Source organism: Panthera onca, chromosome A2, assembly GCF_046562875.1.
Source record: "Panthera onca isolate mPanOnc1 chromosome A2, mPanOnc1 haplotype 2, whole genome shotgun sequence".
NCBI classification, from domain to species: Eukaryota; Metazoa; Chordata; class Mammalia; order Carnivora; family Felidae; genus Panthera; species Panthera onca.
Window position 1 is genome coordinate 30,041,853 of NC_138340.1, and position 20,059 is coordinate 30,061,911.

General features: G+C 42.5%; 1 protein-coding gene across 16 annotated transcripts in view; it reads right to left on the reverse strand.

Moving 5' to 3' along the window:
* Nucleotides 1–1,512: 1,512 nt before the first annotated feature.
* CADPS (calcium dependent secretion activator) overlaps nt 1,513–20,059 on the reverse strand; it is a 476,502-nt gene continuing 457,955 nt past the window's right edge. For all 16 annotated transcript variants that reach the window (XM_060631484.3, XM_081794958.1, XM_060631486.3 and 13 more), the window contains 2 exons: nt 5,574–5,678; nt 1,513–2,291 (listed from right to left, as the gene is read on the reverse strand). In XM_060631484.3, the coding sequence (XP_060487467.1) occupies nt 2,112–2,291; nt 5,574–5,678 (285 nt within the window). In that variant the 3' untranslated portion in view covers nt 1,513–2,111. The remainder of the gene's footprint in view (nt 2,292–5,573; nt 5,679–20,059) is intronic.

Genomic DNA, 20,059 nt, shown 5'->3' on the forward strand with positions numbered 1-20,059 from the left:
TTTGGAATTAAAAATGCAAATATATTTTTCAAAAATTCTGGCTTTGCCACGCAGACTTATCTTGGTGCCATTGGGCAATCAAAGATATCTCACACCCGAATGATATACCCCCACCATTTGTATTACCAACTCTATACTAGTGTCTCTGCAATATTGTTTCCATAGGGAGATGTGTAACCACTGGGCAAGTGGCCTTAACCTTTCTGACCTCAATTTGTTTGTTTCTAATGAGGATCATAACAATCCTTTCCTCTTGCGGTTGTTGTGAGATTTGAATGAGGTATTATATAGAGAATGTCTGGTGCGGAATAGTTGCTCAATAAATGGGAGTTATCCTTGCAATCCCACTAAGGGCAGGAAGTACTATTGATTTGTACCTGCAGACCTGAAGGATTAAAAAAAGTAGGACGTACTATTTAGAGGAATTCATTTGTAGACAGCCACTGGTCTACCTGGTCCTAATGAAAAAATTCGTCACTTCTCTAAAACGCCCGTCAGCCCCAAGGAAAGGTCAGCTTGATTTAGTGACAGATGCAAATAAGACAGGTAAGGCTGCAAAATGTTTGATTTCTTTCACACCTACGTGATTATATCTGCTGACAAGAACTGGGGGGCAAGAAGAGTGCTCCATATCTTAGAGAATCTTGTGAGATGCTTTAACAAATCTATAAGAATCATATATAATTGGCACACGCTTTGTTTGGATGCAAACACTGCTGTTAAAGTAGCGCTTAAAAACAGTTTGTTGGCCTTCTTTTCGTACAGGAGAAACATTTCTCTCGTTTACACTCCTCTCTTGCTTAGCAGACCCTTATTTATCCTGTAATGGAAGCATAATCTGCCCAACATGTCCAAATGCCCACTGTTCTGAATGAGTGGAGTCTGACTCAGTGGGACTTTGGGCTGCCTTTTGTGGAGACAAGCATTTGAAAACCACCCCTCCAAGAGTTTCAAGGAAGTGACCTCTTGCCTGTTCTTGACCTCCTCTGCCGGTTTGTGTGTGTTTCGGTTCTGGCTTTCCAAAAAGACAGAGGAAAAAAGACTCGGAGGCGTGTTCTGAGGACATTGAATGGTTATTTATTGAGAAGCCACAGTCTTCCACACTTTCATAACTGTAGGCTTTATATAAGGCAAAAGCAAGATGGATTCACTACACAGAAAGAAACTGCTCTGCAGAGGACCCCGGGGTCATGCAGTTACAGACCAAAATGCAATGTACATGACAGATATAAAAACCAGTGTGGAACAAAATATTTTAAATTATGGTGACAATCTACTGAAGGAAATATCCATATCTTATTATAAACACATTTATAGTCTAGGGTTGTAATTTAAATATTCAGGTTTTTTACATACACGGTTATCGAAACATAAAAGCAAAATGTGACGTTTAAGAGGATAAACTTGGACAGATGACAGTTGCTCTGAACTGTGCTTGGTGTTTGCTCATGGGAGGATCACCCTTGCCGTGGCAAATGACAAGATCAATCCATTGGTATCTAGCCGCCTTCTTTTGTTTGTTTGTTTGTTTTTTGGCTAACTACATGGATCCGTGAAAGGATGAGTTAACAAGGAAAACAGGGGTTCAGTTTTTAGTTTCGGGGGAACACAAAGAACCAAAAAGGTGGCTTGCTGGAGGCTTGCCTTTGTTTTCCAAAAACCAAAGCAGATCTATGTGTCTTACGTTAATTTATTGTACTCGTTTAAATAACTGGCATCCACATAACGCGAAACAGAGAAGTGAAATACTTGGTGTACTCGCCCTCACATCCGTTTACCATCAGTGCATACACAGTATATTAATGAAGCATCATTTAACTTTGCTGAGAACAGGAACACACCTAGCAGTTGGACTATGTATTCTCCATGAACAGTTTTTAAAGAATGGTGCTCCATATTGCTTGTAAACATACAGACATGGAATCAGGAAATCAGTGGGGTGGAAGGTCATTTGCTAATCTTGGTACCACATAGCTAAAATGGCAATTGTATTGGTAAACATCTCATGGGCATGGTAGTTGACAGAAAATTCCCTACTGGGGTTAACTAACAGACTAAGGACATGCATTGATTACAGGACTTTGTCCCAAAGGACTCCAGGCCCTAGCCTTCTAGTCATCTTCCTCGTCTTCCTCGTCGCTGTCCTTCATGCTGATCCCCTGCAGGCCCCCACCCTCGCTCACTGATGCAGTGGCTTCCTCCACAGTGAGCCGGTTCCGGATGGTTTCATAGGTCTTGCTGTTTAAGGTCGAGTCGAGGACCCCTTGCAATCGGAAATCTCTATAGGTTTTCTAAGGAGGGAAAAGATCAGTGATAAGCGAGATCTCATCTCCACGAGGGAGGGAAAGGGCACAAAGCATGTGTGGGTGTGAGAACGCTGACCTTCAGCTCAGTGTCTCACTTAATGCATTGTCAAATGAAAAGCCACCGTACTCAGATTTCACTTGTACTGAAAACTGAGATTTTCTGAATGACAGAAAATGAGAAATTGTGGCAGGATAAACTGTATTAGCTGAGACAAAGCAAAGAACATAAGCTTGTGTTTATTCAGTTCCATAAAGGGAAATGTTCCATAATTGTTTTGATTCATTTTGGTGGTTTTTTTTTTTTTGGGGGGGGGGTCTGGTTCTTTCTCTTAGGTTGGTGTATTATAATATGATAGACTGTGTAAGGGGCCATAACACATAAATAATGGATCAAGCGATTATGATATTTTGTGATTTCCTTTGCAGTCTGGTCTTTAATATTTTTGAGGCTCGTAACGGCACATCCCTCTGTCTCATTCACAAGACAGACATATGCATGTTGGTATATGAAACCTATTACGGGCAGCAACAATTATGGGGAGACGGAGTGCTAATGCCTCATCAATATGTTGCAGGCATGTGATTCATTTCTTATCTCCTTGGGAAAGAAGCGTATCTATTCCGTTCACAACTTCATGGTCTCGGGGAAGAAATTTGGCTCTTTTTCAAGAACAATGGCTTGGTATTACTGTACTACAAAGTCTTTCTTTGTTCCTTCAGGCGATCTCTCTCGGATTTCCTGAGGTATCCCAGGGACTGTTTTTTTCTAGAAATCCCTTAGCGTTAATTGAACATGACCAGAAGCATCTGGCTGTTGTCTACTTCTTAACATTTTTTTTGGAGAAAGGTCTCTCTCTAACAACTTTTCTCATCACACTGCATATCATTTCAGCTACTGATTCTGCCGTGTGTTTCTTCCATTGATATGGGACAGAATTGATATGCTGAAGGAGCATGAGGAGGAATGTTACCCTTCAGTGCACTCCTGTTTGTGACTTCCTTTTCTTGTCATCCATCTAATGAATCATATTATCAACAATCACAGTGTCAACCCCTCTTGAAGGTTACATGTTGTAATGACCGCAGAGTTAACTAGTGAATGAGGCTCAGCTCAGTGAAGTCCGCTAATATCAGATTATGGATAGGATGACCGTGTGTCCCCCTTTCCACTTTGACACTTAGTTAAAAGGTCCTCCTAATTATGGGTCAAGCTGCAAGGCTCTCCTAGGTAGCTAGGTAGCTACCTGAATTGTCTTCATCTTGACGGGAAAGGGTAGGAGGCTGAGTAAATTCTAGGCATGGTGTAGACCAGGTATCCAGAAGATTCACTTTTTTTTTTTTTTTTTTGTACTTTTCAGTTGTTTGTTCTCTTTCCACTTAGGATAATCTAATTGGTGCCAGAATATGATGGGAAAAAGAAAGGTAGAAAGCAGCTGGATATTCTCCCCTTTATTCAAATTCCAGAGCGGCATTCCCCAACTCAACTCTAGACGCCTACAAACAGGGACTGTATCCAGTCATTTTTAAATTCTCCATCTTGTAACAGAAGGAGGAGCTCAACTAATATTTATCCACTGTTGGATGAGTGAATAAATGCTTGGTGAATAATCAATGAACGGATGGATGAAGGGAGTGGATGGGAAGGCAGGAAAGAAAGCCAACTATCTTTGGAAATTCTTCTCAGAGAAGGAGGCCTCTGGTTAAGGTGCTCGGTGAAGAGGCCTCTGGTGAAGGTGCTTGTGAATTGTGCTTCACACCTCTGTGCAGCGACACAAGTTTTGCTGGGCCTATCTCTGGCAAAAGTGAGGGAGTTCTTTTGGCAGTGACATTTGTGTCCCTTCCCTGTGGTTCACGTCTCTGTTTTGGGGTTTTTTTTTTGGCAGAAGGCTAAGAATAAGCCTCCTCTCGGACTTACATTTTTTCCTTAATTAAATAGTGCTAATTCCAATATTCCCAACATAGATTCACTAATATCAGTCATGGGAAGGTATTTTAAAATATTAAAATTAATCTCTTCTTTTCATGTCCACCCAGTCAGTGTCAAAAAAAAAATTCCCCCAAAGAAGAGTACTTATGCCCAGGAAATGGAATTTAAGTGCTGAGGCAATGGCTAGTGAGCTTGCCTTCAGGAAGTGAACTTTTAAAAATACGAAAATTAGGCTGGGTCTATACTCCGAGTGCATACATTTCTTTTAAGAGCTGTAGTACACGGCTGTCGGTAACCTTCCCTGGGCAGACGCTTTGTGAGATCAAATGTAGATGATAATAATTCTCTTTAATTACACTCAACGGAACAGTAATTGGTTTTAAGTCAGCACTGGGGTGGAAGAACACCTTCAATGAAATGGTGCTAATCCTAAAGAGACTAAGAAATAGGGCGGGGGTGGGGGGTGGGGGGCTGAGGGGCTAGGGGGTAGAGCTGGGGCTGGGCGGTGGGGGGGACTTCTGGAAAACTGCTAAGAAATAGAAATTCAGCTAGGTTTTATTATTAAAATATTTTTACAGACACTCTGTGCTTTGAATGAGATTTTTGCATCTGAGTGTTTAAAACCCTCTATGGTGAAGCATCAAATGGAAACTGAAATGATCAAAAACGTATTTACCCCCTTCTGTGATCTTATTATTTCATGTAAACCACTGAGATTTCACGCTGAAATAATTATCATTAGTCCAAGGCACACACACAAGAACAGGGAAAAAAGCTACTTTCAGGGTATGTTATCTCACCTTTGTGATCCTTTCCATTTGACTGTATACACGCATTGTAAGAGAAACTAGTTCAATTAACTATGAGAACAATAATGATTTGCATCCTGATAATGATCACAGGACATATTTAGAAAGAGCTGGAGGTAAATATTTCTATTACATTAATTGTGGCAAAATTTTATTTAATTAAACCATAAATGAAATTGGTAATTGATGTGATTAGCATAATGGTACCAAAAGCCAGCTTTTGAAAGTCTAATGCACAGGGCACGATGGCCGCTGCAGTATTTTTGCATGACAGATACATAAAGTATTTTTCTGGCCTGGATAAAATGTCAAATTCCTTTTTATTAATTTTTCCTTTGATGTCTGAGTAATAAATTAAGCATGCATCCCAAAGTGATTTCAGAGGTTTTTCTTGCCCGAGATGCTATTTTAGAAATCGTCTTGTTTTCTATGCAAACCAATATTCTTTGTGCTAAGGAAGTTCTGCAGCTTGACAATGAAATGTATTTCAGTAAGCTATTTGCAAAAAAGAATAATTATTTTTTCTTTTACCTTTACCATCCTAATTAGTGTTTTCAATTGATAAATGTGAAGCTGTAAGTCCATCCGGTCTGTCAACCAGGTGCAGATCACGTTCATGGAGCTGTTGTACCATTGCTGAAAAAAGAGACAAAAGTTCTCCAGCCAACACATCACGAAGCATTCAAAGAGTAGAGGGAACAGGCCACGTTTGAGCACCTGCTCTGTTCCAAGGAGAAACCAAACGGTTAAAGAGAATTGGAGAGCATAGACATCGTGAACATTAACTGACACAAAATCACAAGGTACCAGATCGGCCTGAAAGAAATGGGTTCGGACTTAGCATCTAACACAGAACTCTCCCGCTACAGACATCTCCTATACGATCGATTCCTATAGACCATCTTTTGCTCTTCTGATTCTCCTTTTTGTTGGTTAGTTTCACTCAGTTGAGATTCAAGTCACTGTCTATTTCCTAATGCCACCATTTCAGATGCCCAGGGAGATGGGGCTTCTCCACTGGACAAACGGATGTCACCTGCTACTTACCTTTTGAAAAAACCCAGACCCTGTCTGCTTAGGACAATTCTGGGAATCCGGCTGAGAGCCTTACGAATTGAATGCGAAGTTTACCTTCAGTGACCCTATTGGCATTGGGATAGAGACAATGAAGGTTTCTCTTTAAGGGCCAAATTACACTCTGGGCAGCATATATGCCCTTACGTTGGCTGTGCAATCTGTTTTAATCTTAACACCAAAAAATTATGGAAGATGAGAGAAAAAAAACATCTACAAATGAGCTCATTTCAAGCTGTTGAAATCATACTTCCCCTTAAGGGGGTTAAATTTTGCTTCTTGTCTGTGAAAAATGCTTGAAGCTGTGTCACTTTAGACTGCCACCCCTGTGGTGCAGGAAGTCTCTGGTGCGGTATAATTTTGCAGTACTGCTCATATATTCATAAATCTCACTCAGAGACATATGAACAGTGTTATGAAGTGTCAGTATGAAAAAAAATCTAATCTTTTAAACTTCACCAGGTTTCATTACGCATTGCCGCTTATACCAAACAATTTACAAATAAAATGAAAAGGTGTGGATGGACCTATATATTTATTTATAGGGCATCTATATGAACTGTGCACAGCAAACATGTAAGAAAAAGAGTAGTTACAGAACCGAGGCGACGCGTGCTCTCATGCTAACACACACACACACACACACACGCGCACGCACACACACACGCACACACGTGCGCGCGCACAAGCACACGCGCACACACTGCGCACCAGTGGGGATTTGAAAAGCATAAATAAAAACATGTTTCTGATGGTAAACTCCACCCTTTCTCACCTAAAGATCATCCAAAATCAGTTTATGCCTAACACTCACAGTTTTTCTGAAGCCTTGTTTCTGACTTAATTTCTTTTAAAAAAAATTAATTTGGGTTTTTACTCGCAAGGTAGAACTGCCAAGTTTCACCTTGTAAGAAACGACACAGTCTCAGCCATGGCGTTCAGAAGCCCTCTTTGCAATCTTTCATTTCTAGGCTCCTTCCTCATCAGAGCCAATTGTGGCTCTCTTTGGAGCCCAGCCGCAAACAGAGACCACACTACCCCAATCAAGGCGGTATTGCAGCCTCACAGCCAACTTCTGCTCTTTTAAAGATCATGGAGGCGAAACCGTCAGTTTTAGGAACCTTCTGTCCCTCCCCAGGGAGCAGGCGGGGTGGGGGGTGGGGATTTTTTCCCTTGAGATTCACAGTTCACTCCATGTAGGAGGGGGGTTCGCCCGGGGTCAAGCTGCTTCAGGCGTGGACAGGTTTTCCCCTCTAGGAGTGAGAATATCTTACTGAAACTTTTTTTTTGGCGGGGGGGGGGGGGGGGGGGGGGAGGGGAGAGGCAGTGATTATTGGGGAGTGTTTTTGGCACCTCCTGCCTTGGGATTCTGGAGCTTTTGCTGTCACTGCATCTGGGTTTGTTAAGAAGGGGTCTGGAGACAGAAATATCACCAGGTTCCTGGTGTTTCTGCAGCCCTACCTTACTCTCAGCAAGTGGGGGGCTCTCTTGTGTTCACCTCAGCCCTCAAATGCCATTTGCTGGCTTTATCTGACATGCAATCTGGGGACTCAAATAATGTAATTTGAGAGTCAGGAGCATTGCTCCCCCCTCTCCTGTACCTCCTGGGGTTGGAAGATGACCTTCGAAGAACATGGGGACCTCCTGGCCAAACCTACACATCCAGGGCCACATGACGGGTGCATCTCAGGGACACAAAAGAGGAATGTGGCACTCTGGCTCCTAGGCAGAGGTGGCATTTTGCTTTGGCTGTGACAACAGGCAAACCGGCGCTGGCTTCTATCACTGCCAGCAAGCCTTGTGCAACATGCCTTTTTCTCTTTGCTGAGAGACGTGCCACCTTTCAGGGGGGAAAAAAAAATAACGACCCTCCCCACCCTCCCCACCCCCGTCCTCATTTTGTATGAGTGATTCCCATTCTTGTCAAATGGCTTTTAGAGAGCAAACAATAAAAACAAAAGTAAAAAGGTAGAATACTCTCAATACTCTGTCTCTGCTGCTGAAAGCATAGGGAGGTAGGAAATGCATACAGCGATGGCTCAGCGTGTCACGCTTGCAGATTCCCACCCCAGGAGAACAAGCAAAGCCCTGGAACATCCATGCCTTTCCTCCTGGATCTCACATCTAGCAAAAGAAGTGTAAAAAATGTATGATGCCCCATTGGCTACGCATTTAAAGAGGCAAAAGGGAGTAAGTCACTCCTTTCCAAACCTTATGCTCAGTAGATGAAGTTGGATACAGCACAGCGCTAACTTGGTTTTCCAGAAAGGCGCTTAAAGGCATTTGGATGTCGGAGAAAGCAGGAGTCACTGCCTTCTAGAACTTTAAAATGTTAGAGGTGAAAAACAGCTTCCATATTATCGTCTGTACAGGACGAAACAGAGGCCCAGAGAGGTGAAGCGACTTGAGCAAGGTCACACAGCTAGTGAGTTCAGAAGAGGCAGTTCTTCAGGATTAGGCACTGCACTGAAACAGCTGATCGTCTAATTACTCCTCCCGAGGATGGTACAATAGTGTGCCGGTCATGAGAGTCGGTTTGGAGCACCTCTTTCCAACTCCATATTCAGGATATCACATTGACAGCTAGAAATAGGCCTTGGTGGGAGTTTTTACACCGTGGAAATTGGCAAACACCACAAGCCAGGGCATTCTCCCTCCCAGAAAGCCAGTTGTTACACGCTTACCAGCCCATTGCTGGGTATCTGGGTTCCTGCTTGTCCTCGCGTGGTCCTTATTACTCAGGTTTGCGTTATTTGAGATTGATGCTAATAAAGCAGATTGGTTATGATTCTTCAAAAGAGGAAATAACACATTTTAAGGCCTCCTATTTTGTTTCATCTTGGGTTCAGATGTGCCTTTTCCAGAAATATCCTAACCCCGGGACACTAAAATTTTGGTAAAATGCACTCTAAACCCTTAAGAATAAAATCGTGAACTGACAACATGGACTAAGTAAGGATAATCGCGACTCCTTTGCCAGCCTCCCCTTAGTTCAGGTGTATTCATTGGGAACTCCCTAAATAAGGTCACCTTAATCCTAAAAAGGCACTAGAGAAATAAAATCCTAGTACCCAGGGCCCCTTTAAAAGAAAGGGGATAATTATGTGGAGGTTTTGGAGCTAAAACCCAAAAGGTTTCCCATCTAAAGGAAGTCCCTGGGAAAACTGGGGACTCCTCTAGGAGTTGCAACCAGATCTGAAAGTTCTAGTTAGGAGGACCCGGAAGGCTGATCGGAGACTCTGCCTGTTCGTCTTTCTTCTTCCTTTCTACAGTGTAGTCATTAAGAGCATAGGCCTTACTCGTCTTTTCCCTGGTTTTGTAATCTAGGGCAGATTACTTATGGTTTCAAAGACTCAGTTTCCTCTTCAGAAAATGGGGATTCATCAGCCTTTCATGGTCTTTTTGAGGGTGAGAGGAAGTAATCCTAGTAAGGCTCTCGGCACAGTACTTGGTACTTATTAAGGCTTCAATTAACGTTAGTTCCTGCCGTCATCACCACCATCACTAACCTCTCCATCACCATCACCATTATCAGCCCGTGCTTCTCTGTCTTTTTCTCACACTAAGAAATGCCACAGAACAAGGGAGAAAGGAGAGAGCAAGTGAACACAGAAACCCTGTGGTGGTGGAAAACACTGCTCGTCCTAGAGCACCTCTGGAATTGCATGTCTAAGTCTTACAGGACACAAACTCCATCTTCGCAATTCCACCGTAAAGTTGTTCAGTGGTAGATCATCACCCAAACCCATACAAGCATCCTGGGTGCATAAAGCACATTTTAAACTATACTGACCTAGATTTAATAACGGATTAAAAGGATTCGGACAAATAACGAGTGATTTTTCAACTTTGTGTGGATAAAGTACAGCTTCAGCTTGGGTTGGCTACTTATTAGCTGGATAACCTTCAAACAAGCTACTTAACTCTCTGACCCTCAGTCTCCTCTTGGAGTTAAAACCAGTACCTACTTCATAGGATTACTGTGAGCGTTAAAAGAGACAATTATGTAAAGTGACCAGGAGAGTGACTGTCACATACTAAACACTCAATAAAATATCGTGACTATTATTACACACAGAAACATAAAGCTGTCCTTTCCATATACAACACAAAGGAATTTTCTTGATTCATTTCTAATAGGAGCTTAATTAACATGCAGATATACTCAGGTATTGTGCCCTGTAAACACACCGACTTCGTGCAGAGAAATCCTTATACACAACGTCCCTTCCGTAATATTGGGGTGCACGATAGCCAGGATTAGGGGGAGGCTAGTGAGGCGGGGTCTTGCCCATGCAGGATCCATGGATATTGTCTTTAATATTCTGATATTTTTTCACCCTGGATTATTTGCCTCGGTTTTGATTTTTTAAAGATGCATTAAAATATTTTTGACCTTGACTACTATATTTTTGGACTCTCCCTTAAATTTTACAACTGAGAGGTGACTCATTCACCTCTCCCTAGTCTCTGCCCTTGGGTTCACTGTTCCCTGGGGAAATTTTACCACCAGGAAACACTGCAGGATTGAGAGCTAAAATGAATAATTCACACCTCGCTGGCCAATAGAAGGTTCGGACTTCCACTTTAGATTGGGATAGTCCCTAATCAGCAAGCAAGGGTGTGATTATATGGTGGTGTGGCTTTATGTTGCTTTACCTCTGCCGCCCTCAGGGCCACCTCGACGAGTCTAAATTCCTACACGGATGAGGATCTGAGTTCTATTGTTAGATCATCTCTAAATATGTATTGCCTTTGAAACTGGCATTCCCCGTCTTGATGTTAATTTGATGTCCTAAAGAGACCTCACTGTTAATGATTCGTTTGTTTTCCAAGCTACCCACGTATCATGTGAGGGGCAATGACAACAAGGAACAGAGGCCCAACGGAAAACTCTTCAGTGTGCTTCCCTTCACACTAATCACAAGGGTAATGTATGTCCTTCACTTAAGCAACCCCCTATCACACCGGACTGCATATAAGACGTTGGAGTCTACTGTCTTAAATGAAGTACTATTTCGCACACAATTCGCCAACACACACACACACACACACACACACACACACACACACACGGGCACAATGAACAAAAGTATAGGTATCCATCCCCCACTTCTCCAAAGTTTGCCTTAGGCCACTTCCCTTTTACGAAAGACCTACATTAGCACCCGTTTTTGCTATCAGAAAGAAATTGGAAGAGGACTTTGGCTTTAATGAGAAAAGGCAAAAAGCAAAAGCAGCGTTCTGGGTTTGTGTTGCAATGAATTGTTATACAGGGAGCATGTACCCCGGGCAGGGAGAGTGGCCCCACCAAACTCCTTCTGCGGGAACTATACTCAGCATCTCAGTCTCAAGCTGCCACAGGTCTGACTTGCCTCTGTGAGCATCTGTGCCTTGTCTCCATTTATTCTATGCATCCTTCAGCCAGATGTGTCCTAAGGTACTAGAAGAGCCTTGGGGCGCCTGGGAGGCTCAGTCGGTTAAGTGTCTGACTCTTCAGTTGGGCTCAGGTCATGATCTCGCAGACTGTGGAATGAAGCCCCACATTGGGCTCTGCCCTGGCAGCTTGGAGCCTGCCTGGGATTCTCTTTCTCCCTCTCTCTCTCTCTCTGCCCCTGCTCATGCTCTCTCTGTCCTGCTTTCTCAAAATAAATAAATAAACATGAAAAGAGGATTAAAGAAAAAAGAAAAGCCTAAAAAAGGTTATGGTTTAGGTCTGAGAATGCTCAAAAAGTTTTCCATACAAACTAAATGGTGTTTCTTTACACCATTCCAGTTCAGGAAGGTTTTCACAGGAACTCTATTTTCGGATAGCAAGGGAAACCTGTAGTTACCTACGCAGGGAACACTGAGGCTTTACGATGTCCAAGTGCTATGCACAGCATTCTACAAGCAGTTTATCATTCAGTCATTGAGTTGAACTCTTAAGAGGTTGACACTATTAACAGCCTCATTTTGTAGAGGAGGAAAAAGCACATAGGTAAATTAAATAAGTACTCTGGGGTCACAAAGCATCAGTACATGGTAGGATAGGCTTCAGGTTGGTTATTTACCACGACATCTGTATGAGCTGTCCCATTCAACTCAATAATTAAAAAACGTAATGGTTTGTTTATAGAGAGACAACTCCAGTTCTAGGTGTCTCCTCAGCAAAGCCATTCAGCTCCAAAACTCTCAAAGGAGAAGGGTGTGGGTAGGATAATGTTGTTGAACCTGTTTCCCTCAGAACCTGAGCTTGACTTGGTATTGAAAAGATTCTACTTTTTGTGAGCTTGGATTGCTAAGCAGAATGTGGGAAAACCACTCAACAACCTTAAAGGACTAAGAGAGACCATCACTGCTGAAACTTAATGGAAATGATTAGAAAAAGCTGTATGGGAATGAGGCCATGCCATTTCTTAGCTAGAATCCATGTATTTTTTTTTTTCTTCTCCTTTGTAGCCCTATCTGATCTCTTCTTCTTTTCTTTTAGGTTAGTAACTCAGCAAATGCTACTGGGAGAAAGTTCTCACGGTGGGCAGGTTGAGTTTCCAAGGTGAAATACAATTAGCAAAGTTACCTTTATCACAATGGATCAAATTTTCTTAAGAGTTTGGAGATACAAAAGTTATAACACTGATTACAATTTCAGTGCTGAAAAATTATACATCATAAACTTTAAAGTCTTCGGTGAGTAGGGACAGTAAAATAGTAGAGCCTTGGGGAAATTTGGTTTCACGTGAAATTGAAGAGGGCACCATCAGAAAATGTTATAGAAGAAACAATTTTAGGCAGAGTCCCAAAGCCAATGAAAACAGTCTAGCGCAAAACTCAGTTCTTCCTCTGTCGCTTTTCTCTTTAAAGAAAAATTTGATTGGGGCACCTGGGTGGGCTTAGTTGGTTAAACGTCCGACTCCTGATCTCGGCTCAGGCCATGATCTCACGGTTTGTGAGATTAAGCCCTGAGTCAGGCTCTGCGTGTGCACTCTCTCTCTCTCTCTCAAAATAAATAAATAAACGCTACAAAAGCATTGTACTGAAGTATAACATGCATACGGTAGTGTCTTGCTTTAAGTAAAACATATACGCATATATACACATGCCAAACAAGACATGTTGTCCCATGCCTATAACTGAGGGTAATATTTCGCCCAATATTGTAAAAATGAGCTCTTTTTGAAATTACGGTATTGGGCCTAAGGTACAATAACCACCACGCAGAAACTTCACATACCTTCTTGTATTAAAAATTTGTGACTCACTCTAATATATCCTAGGATAAATGATAGCTGAAATCTAAAAGGATTGGAGTTCTATCGTTAGTTCATTTCTAAATACATATTTCCTTTGAAACCAGCATGGTCAAGCCATATATGCTGGGCAGACACAGCACTAAAAGCCTGGGCAGTCTGTGGCTAACTTCTCAACAGTTGAATTTCTCTTATCACTTGTAGTCTCGTTTCACAGGGGAGGAAACTGAGACTCAGAGAAGTGATCTGGGAGCTAGCAAGAGCCGGAGCATAGGAGGCTGAGAGGCAGTGCAGCCTAGTGGCTAAGAGAATGGACGTGAACCGGGCTTTCTTGTGTTTGAATCTTGGTAAGTCCCTTAACCCCTCCGAGCCTCGGTTTCCTCCTCTGCTAAATGGGGGCTGTAATAACAACTACTTAGGGTTGCTCTGGGGATTAAAAGAGTTAATAGGTCTGGAGGACTTACCACAGTGCCAGGCACATACTACAATGTTAGCTGTTAATACCACAGCCACGCCATCACACCCTGCATCACAAATAAGGAATCTTTCTAAGTGCAAGCTCTGTAGGGTTGCACAAAGCATTCTGAGAAACTTCCGTTCTTCTAAAAATGTCTGTGTAAACAGACAATGTGTAACCTCTTGATAACCATCCTGTATTTCTGGGCTGAAGAAGCATAATGAATGCTGGAAGGTTTTAATTTTTTCTTTGGAAAGTACCCTTTCTCTAACTCCACAGAGCCACGCTTCAGAGAAATTGCCTCAGCACCTTGCCTCAAGTGTCTCAAGAAGGAAGGGCATTCTGTTTGTTGGCAATGAGTCAAAGAAGAAGATAATACTTTGACCACACCCATGTGACTAAGTTCTTCACTTTGCTTTTTGTGACAAAAGTGGGTTATTATTAGTTAGGGGGAAAAAACCTGCAACCTATTTAAACTGCTGTATTGAAATACTGTAATGAAATCTTTTACGTTTGAAGCTTTCAGTGCATATTTCTTCCTTACAATATGGGTAATTTAAGAGCATGTGAAAAGCATCATCCAGGGTTTCTTTACACTTCTACCAAGTACCCATAGCTTTGTTAACCCAAGCCACAATTCCACAGCCCCGTGGGTCTCTCAGGTCTGAGGATTGCCAGGGATCTGGTTGTATTCAGTGTTCCATTCCAGATTCAGAGAGGGTCTGGTAAAGAAACCTTGGCACATTCAAGCCATGTATGCCGAATGGGCAAAGCAGTAAGCATCCGCATGCAAATTTCAAGATTTGTCAAAGTTCCCCAAGGGCTGAAGCCACACTTCCTAAAGGGCAGATCATCTGAGTGCTTTGAAAAATGGGTATGTAGTTGAAAGGCATCATCTTTTGCTTTACTCGAGTGTTACTGTAATTCAGGATTTGATTCACCAAAACAACCGTACCTAGAAATGGGTATTTCCCAGTCCCCGCTTCAGGACGCTCAGCTAAAAAAAGCACAGAGACACCAAAAAATAAACAGACATCGAAGTCAGAGGATTTGGGTAATCAGAATGAACTTCCAGGCTGTCTCAAAAGTCCTTTTTAGTGGAGTTGTTGTTGTTGTTGCTTTTTAAAAACTATATAATTCTTTGGATGTCTAAAAACCCATTTCATTGAGGTCTTTGTAAAGCTGTCTTACTGCTGTGGCTCTTCAAGGTACTAAACTCTGGAATACCTGGCCCCAAAGTCTGATTCAATCCAGACTGATGGAGAAGTCAGAAGCACCTTGTTGAAACCAAGGCTCCAAGACCCATATTTACCCACAACCTAGTCCCAAGACCATTCACCTACTCTTTGCTGTACTGTCTTCTCATAACGAGGATATAGTGCAGTGAAACAATTTTTTTTAAAGCTTGATTTAAGTTGTCACTGTTTAAAACAGTTGAATCTTCAATAGGAACATGTATAGAATTTAGCATTTGGGAGCAACATTATTTTAACCTCCTCTGAAAAGGCCTAAATATTACCTTAATATTCTTTTTATTGAAATAAGCTATAACCTTTTCAAGACAAAATTTCAACTTTAAACCTGAAATGTGGAGAAATATCCAGCAACAAGTGTCTCTAGCACCGACATTTCAAGTGAATGATCAAAATTGTACTTGGATCCTGACCTGTACTTGGATCCTGACCCAACACACTGCCTCCTTCTCACCCAAGTCAGGCCTGTTACCACCATTTGCCTGAGGGAAAATACAAGGGAAGTAAGAGTCCTGAAGGATCCTTTCTGAAAGCAAATCAAGCAGGAGAGTTTAATTCAAAGCTAAGCTTACGTGGACTATACATCGGTGTCTCTCTGGAAGACATTCTTTTTTTTTTAACTTTTTTTTTTAATGTTTATTTATTTTTGAGTGAGAGAGAGACAGAATGCAAGTGGGGGAGGGGCAGAGAGAGAGAGAGAGAGAGAGACAGAATCTGAAGCAGACTCCAGGCTCTGAGCTGTTAGCACAGAGCCTGATGCAGGGCTCGAACCCACGGACTGCGAGATCATGACCTGAGCCAAAGTCAGATGCTTAACCGACTGAGCCACCCAGGCACCCCACATATATATATATATATACATAATATATATATATATATACATAATGTATATATATATATATACACACATATATGTGTATATATACATGTATATATATGTATGTGTGTATATATGTGTGTATATAAACATATGTATGTATATACATATATATATATAATTAATGGTTTGATCAACTTGTGGGTAATCTCTGTAAACTATCCAAGCTAGCCAAAGCCAGCCTGAAAATGAGTTTATTGCTCCTGGATCAATCAGACTGCATGAAACCCCATGAATTCTGCCCAATCCCATGTCTCAATATGGCAGAGGTAACGTGCAAGCAGATGTGACAGACCCCAAAAGGTTTTCTTTCCTAATACCTGTAAGATATGGTTGGCAACAGTTCACCTTCTCTGAGTGAGAAAACCAGTAGATAGGTACCTACTGACAGGAAAGCATGTGATGGCAAAGCAGAGGCACTAATGTGAATTTTCAGTCGTGAATGCTATCTCAACTCAAACACAAATGCCACTCTGCCACCAGTTCCTCAACCCAAGCAAGCACTATTATGAAAAGATAGACACCTAGCAATTCTGCTTTTTAGCACAGATGCCAAAAGATTGAACGTAGGCTCTTGAAGAGACATTTACACACCCATGTTCATATTAGCGTTATTCATAAGAGCCAAAGGTCCGTCGACAGACAAACGGATAAACATAGAGTGGTACAGACGCACCATGGAATAGTATTCAGCCTTTAAAAGAAAAGAGATACCGTCACAAGCTACAGCTCCGAGGAAGCTTGCAGCTACTAGGCTAAGTAAAATAAGCCAGTGGAAAAAGGACAAATATTATACATTTCCACGTATGGGAGATATCTAGAAGAGTCAAATTCATAGAAACAGAAAACAGAATGGTGGTTGCCAGGGTCTAGGGAGGGGGAGATGGGAAGTTACGGTTTAATGGTTTCAGTTCTGCGAGATGAAAAGGGTTCTGGAGATTGGTTGCACAATAATGTGAATGTATTTAATGCTACGTGACTGTATGCTTTGAAATGGTTAACATGGCAAATTACATATATATATATATATATATATATATATATATATATATATATATATGTTTACTTATTTATTTATTTTGAGAGAGAGAATGCGTGTGTAAGTGGGGCAAGGGCAGAGAGAGAGAGAATCCCAAGCAGGCTTTGTGCCACCAGCACGGAGGCCAGTGAGGGTCTCGAACCCATGCACCGTGAGATCATGACCTGAGCCGAAATCAAGACTCAGAAGCTCAACTTACTGAGCCACCCAGGAGCCCCAACATGGCAAATTTTATGTTATATTTACTTTGCCACAATTAAACCCAAAAGATGGGAAATGAAAAAAATCACTTCCTATACCAAAAAGGAAACTTTCCTTAAGAAAGCTCAGATATATAACAGTATACATATTCTAATCTGAACACCCAACCATGTTTGACAAAAAGCCAAAAAAAATTCTTTGTAAGATGAACATGGGCATTTCACTTAATACCAGGACTGAGACAATTTCTCAAGGCCGAGTTTTGAGACTGCGAAGAACAAAGAACAAATCTGGTAGCATTTGCTCAGTCATTTATTTGGTTTATTTAAAACACGCCACAGGGCCAACATTTCTAAAACTGTGAAATAGAATTAAATGAAGCCCAGAGACGAGAACTAAGAAGGCTCATAGAGGATTAGGTCCAAACAACAAAAAAAGATGCATTTTTCACAAAGCATCCTCGTATGTGTTCACAGAGACTCCCCCGTCCCCTCAGCGACCCCCGTCCCTGACTTTCCAAGCATAGATGTGATCAAGCAGCACTCTGCCCTGACACCCTGGTTCTTCTGCCCAAAAGGGCAGCAGCGACCCCATCCAGAATCACTTGCAGCACAACAGACTTATTAAGGTTTGGAATGCGTGTTCAGGAAGCCCTTATTTTAGGAAACAATTAAGTAGAATTAGGCTAATAATGCAAGGCAGGCAAAGCTTTTGCCCTTTGCTGAGAAATAACTCCTGCATGGAACAGCTATACTCATAAAAATCATGTATTTCTTAAATGCCTCAAAATGATCTTTGCACCAAGCTCAGCAATTAACCCTGCCCCACTGAGGAGCGTTTATTCCCCAGGCCAAGGAGGATTAATCTCCATGTTTGCCCGACCAATGTCTTTGGTTGGTGAAAACGCAGTCTGAGGCTTTGGGCTGGGAACAGGAATTTCTGTACGTGGGAAGTGCACAGAAGGGTGGCAAAGCGGACACGAGGGGCCGGATGCCCCCTGCCAGGGCCACATTGGGGGCCAAGGATCTTCTTGGGCCTGCCTGTTCCTAACCGGAGGGAGGATGGAAGGCCTTGAGGTGGCCTGAGCCTGGTCTGCTGAGGGGATTTTCTCCACCCGCCCCACTCCACTCGGTCCTCATGGTAGCCATTCATGGGCCTTCTTCTGGGCCAGAAGCAATAGATTTCCCACCTCCGAGCCTGGGCAGGAAGTGACCACTGGGCGAAAGGGGGACACAGACCCTCCTGTCCAATGCTTTGTCTCCTTGACAACACCCCAGCTGGTGGCCCGAGGAACAGACTTAATTTCTTTTCTTTCTTTGCCCACCCTCCTCCCCGCCCCGTACTTCGTTCCCTCTTTCTCTAGACGCAAACGTACGGCATCCAACATAAAGTTGCCGAAATAGCAATCTTGTCTCTGAATATATAAATTGCAAAAATTGATATGAATAAATCTGCAAGTAGCACACTGATTGTGGCACATTTTATCAAAAAACGGCGCTCGGTCGCTCGGTGGCTGGGGAGGGGGTTGGTGTCATTACACATACAGAAAAACATCTGCAAACTCCCATTTCTTTACTTAGAACTGAATGGAGGCATGACCTCCTGTTCCTTGCCATGAACCCTGAGTTCACACTCATATTTTACATGTTACAGGAAGCCACAGCTCGCCCCAGGGGTGCTGCAAACAGACACGCAGAAGCCAGATGTAGCTCCCCCCTGCTCCTTAATGCACCTGAAGAAGCCGGCAACTCGACATTCAAAAGCTGACATGCTCGTAGCTTAAGGTCACTTCAGATTTTGTAAAGAGGAGGACAAAACCAGGAATGCTTCTGGGGCTGGGCTGTCAGCGGGGAGGCGGAGGGATTACAAGAAACCTGTGACTCTGCCTCTTTCTGCCTTTGCTGGTAGTTTTTTTGTGTGTGAACAAGTGCCATACAACAGATTGAGCCTCGTATAAAGGCCTGAGACTGTGCAAGGGCCCCCCGCTGGGCCTCAGCTGTGCTTGCAATTAGCAATAGGCACGGAGTGATTATTGTTGCGGTAGCGGATGGCAATGCGAAGTGACAAGTTTTATGGGGGAAGTTGAGAGTGGGGATGCTCTGCAAGTTTCTCTTTCTTTCTTTTTCCTCTCTCTTTTTTTTCCTCGTTCCGCAAAAACCCTTCCTCGGGAGGTTGCCACCTCCCGTTGCAGGGAAAGCTATTTTTTTTCTCTCTCTCTCTCCCTCTCTCTCTTTCTCTTCATTCAAAAGCGCCTTAACAAAATTGGTGAAAGAATATTTTTCTCGCTGCTTCAGCATGCGGCCTTTCTGGGTCAGGGCTGCCTCGCTGCCCTATTTAATGTCAGAAATACCCATTTGCCTCAAATTAGCAGAGATCTTCGAGTGGAGGGCAGGAGATTAAGCAGACAAAATTACTCAGCAGGTGATGGTGGGGTGGATTGGGGGGTTGAGAAGTCTTTAAAACTGACTACAAGACATTATATACTTCTGACAAAAGAACATAGTAATCCTACCTGCTTGCTTTAACCACTGTTGTTTGCCTATTATTATGTGCTTTAATGCTCATGAGAGCAAAAGTGTTGCTGACAGTACTCAATTACCATAGTAACTCACACCAGTGACCTCTTATCGCGGGGCTCCCAGCCCAGCTCGACCAATCCAAAGAGTCTGTATCTTTTTATTTATTTCCACGGTGACACATACTTGGACTGGAAAGCTCCAGATACAGGCCACTCCTCTCTTTGTCCGGGATAAGAACTTGTTTTGAAATTTTGAGTAAAGGCCTTTCACCTTTTCAATCCAAGGAGGGTCTGAAGTTTACGGGTGTGAGGCTGTGGGACGCCTTCAAAAACATGATGAAGACACAGAACAATGCCCAATAAAAAGAA